The sequence below is a fragment of the Lathyrus oleraceus genome, chromosome 5, assembly GCF_024323335.1.
Source record: "Lathyrus oleraceus cultivar Zhongwan6 chromosome 5, CAAS_Psat_ZW6_1.0, whole genome shotgun sequence".
In the NCBI taxonomy this organism is placed as follows: Eukaryota; Viridiplantae; Streptophyta; class Magnoliopsida; order Fabales; family Fabaceae; genus Lathyrus; species Lathyrus oleraceus.
The window spans coordinates 351841007-351844174 of NC_066583.1; the positions used below are offsets into that span (position 1 = coordinate 351841007).

The following is a 3168-nucleotide window of genomic DNA, read 5'->3' on the forward strand; positions in this document are numbered from 1 at the left end:
GAATGTGTCTAATATTCACCATTTTGAACTTTTATAATAGTCTATTTGCTATTACAAATTAAATTATTAGATTCTCTTTGACACATTTATATTCCCTCGTCATCTGCTTTACAACCAGCTTAGATTCACCATATATCTCGACTCTAGTTTCCCCCAGTTCTAACAACATTTCAAGTCCGGTTATCAAAGCTTTGTATTCAGCCCCATTGTTTGAGCAAGGAACTTCGATCCTATACTTGAATATTATAGGAATTTTATTAGGAGAGATAATCAATATTCCAATGCTCGTTCCATCTTTGTGACTGGAACCATCGAAATATAATTTCCAAGGCTCAAGCTCTAGATAATTTCGGGAATTTTTGACTATGGAATGGCCGACTATAAAGTCTGCGACCACTTTCCCCTTAATGTCCTTTAAAGGCATATAAGTCAGGGAGTATTCGGTTAAGGAAAATACCCACTTTCCAATTCAACTGTGCAGGATTGGCTTAGATAACATATACTTAATTACATCAAAATGAGACGAAACATACACATCAACATGCTTTATATAATGTTTTAACTTGGTACAAGAAAAGTATAGACACATACACAATTTCTCAACCATGCTATATCTAGTTTTTGCATCATTAAGGACTCGACTAAGATAATAAATGACTCTTTTGACACAATTTTCATCCTCTTGAGCAAGCATGCTCCTTATAGTTGCATCGGACGTGGAAATGTACAACCGCATACTCTTACTTCTACAAGGAGACACTAGAATTGGAGGACGAACAAGATGATCTTTGATTTTGTCGAAGGCTTCCTACTGCGCCTGCCCCCATTTGAAACCTTCCTTCTTCAGTCGAAGTAGAGGAGAGAAGGCACGAGTCTTACCACTTAGGTTCGAGATGATCCTCCTCAAGAAGTTGATCTTTCCCAGCAAAGACCGCAACTCCTTCTTTATTGATGGCGCTTTCGCCTCCATAATGGTCATGGTCTTATTCTGATTGATTTTGATTCCCTTTTTGTGGACCACAAAGCCTAAAAAATCTCCTGCCTGCACATAGAATGCACATTTGAGAGGATTCATCTTCAGACCATGCTTCCTCATCCTTTCGAATGAATGTCGAAGATGACCTATATGATTTTTCCCTGATACATACTTGACAACTATAACATCAATCTAAATTTGCATAAATGTTTCAATAAAATCATGAAAAATGGAACTCATCGCTCCTTGGTAGGTTGCCCCATCATTTTTTAAACCAAAAGGCATCACCACCCACTCGTAGGTGCCTAAGGCTCCAGGACATCGAAATTCCATTTTCGGCATATCTTCCTCAGCAATAAAAATTCGATTGTATTCAGAGTATCTGTCGAGCATATTAAGATACTCATAGCTTACGGCGGAATCGACAAGCACTTCTGCCACAGGCATTGGATACTCATCCTTTGGGGTCGCAACATTCCGATCTCTGAAGTAAATGCATACCCTCAAAGTTTCATTATTTTTAATTATGAGAACTATATTAGCAATCCATTCGACATGCCTTGTGGTGTGGATGAACTTACACTTGAGGAGCCTTTCGATTTCTTCCTTGATCTTTGACAAGATTTCCTGTGCAAATCTCCTTGGAGTCTATTTAATTGGCTTCCTTCCAGGGTTTATAGGTAACTCCAATTCTACCAATCCTCTACTCAATCCAGGCATCTCATCATAGTCCCAAGCGAACCAGTCTTTGTACTCCTTCAAAAGTTGGATTACTTCGACTTTAAGTTTTGGGCCAAGGTTGGCGCTTATATACGTTGGTCTTTTGACTGTTCCTTCTCCTAAGTCGATTTCCTCTAGGGGATCTTGCACTAGCATTTTTATGTTGGGTTCTAGTGGGTCCCTTTTGAATCCCAAAGGCTCATCATTATAGATGGCATCGAGCATCTGGCTTGGCGCCTCGATTTGAATTTTATCAGGTGTCTCTGGTTTAAAATCTACCCCAGGCCCTTCGAGATGCACTTCAATTTCATTGGCTTCGACAACTATATACTTAACTTCGGCCTCTAAGGCCTCATTTAGTCTATTTTCGGCTATATAAGCCGATATCTTTTCAAATATCTTAGACTCGGACATAGTCATTGTCTTCGTCTCCCCAGCCAATTGACTGGACGCCTAACGTCCCTCTGAACTCAAGGTCTTCTCCCACGTCCTCTCTATCCCATTGAAAACCATGGGTTGGATGTAGCTAAATTTAAAGTGTTGTATCAGTAGGCGCAAATGTAAACCTAACAGGACTGCATGGAGCAATATTTTCCAGGTTTTTATCGAAATGACGCTTATCCACATGATTAACCTCGGCCATAAAGTAACCTTGGTCAACCTCGATATTTTCTACTATACCATTTTTCCTCCATATAAAGATTCTTTGGTGGAGCGAAGATGGTACTGCCCAAATGCCGTGTATCCATTCACGACCCAAAAGCATGTTGTAATCATCCTTTGACGCAATGACCATAAACATGGTTGGCCTAGTGATAGTACCAACTGTTAGGTCTACCTGGATCACTCCCAAGGTGTGGCCAATTTTTCCTTCGTAATTCGACAACACCATGTTATGAGGTTTGATATCTGTGTCGAATTTTCCAATTTTCTTCAACATAAAATGTGGCATCAGGTTTACCGTCGCACCACCATCTACCAAAATTTTGTTGATCCCTACATTCTCCACTTTTTCCCTGATAAAAAAGGGCTTCAGATGGTTCTTCATTGCTTTATCATGTCTTTCAAAGAAAGCATTATGTTCTTCGACACAAGCGTTGTTCATTATATAGTAACATACTGGGCTATGCTTGGTCATTTCTTCCTTAGTAGTTTCCTAGGATTCTTCAATCTTCATGACTTTGTCATATTCTACTGGCAGTACAGAGACCATGTTATAGTTGATGTCTAAAGATGGTTTCGACCCTGTCGAAGTTATTTGTCAACATATCGTCACCCGTCGTTAGTTGTTCGGACTTGTCTTGAGACTCTTCCTTTTGAGCAGGAAAAAGATTTCTCCCTACTGGATTTTTCTCTTTGCCTTTATCCTTATTTGGAGGCTGGTTGGTGCTAGACTCCGCCATCACTTTCTCGTTGGCTTCTCTTTCTGGTTTCCTTCTCCTATGTTGCCTTTTCCACTAACACCTCGACAT

At 39.9% G+C, this 3168-nt stretch overlaps 1 protein-coding gene across 1 annotated transcript; it reads right to left on the reverse strand.

The window, feature by feature from the left end:
• Positions 1–2228: 2228 nt before the first annotated feature.
• LOC127080626 (uncharacterized) lies at positions 2229–2801 on the reverse strand. Its single transcript, XM_051020939.1, has one exon. The coding sequence runs from the start codon at positions 2799–2801 to the stop codon at positions 2229–2231; it is 573 nt and encodes a 190-aa protein (XP_050876896.1).
• Between the last annotated feature and the right edge of the window lie 367 nt (positions 2802–3168).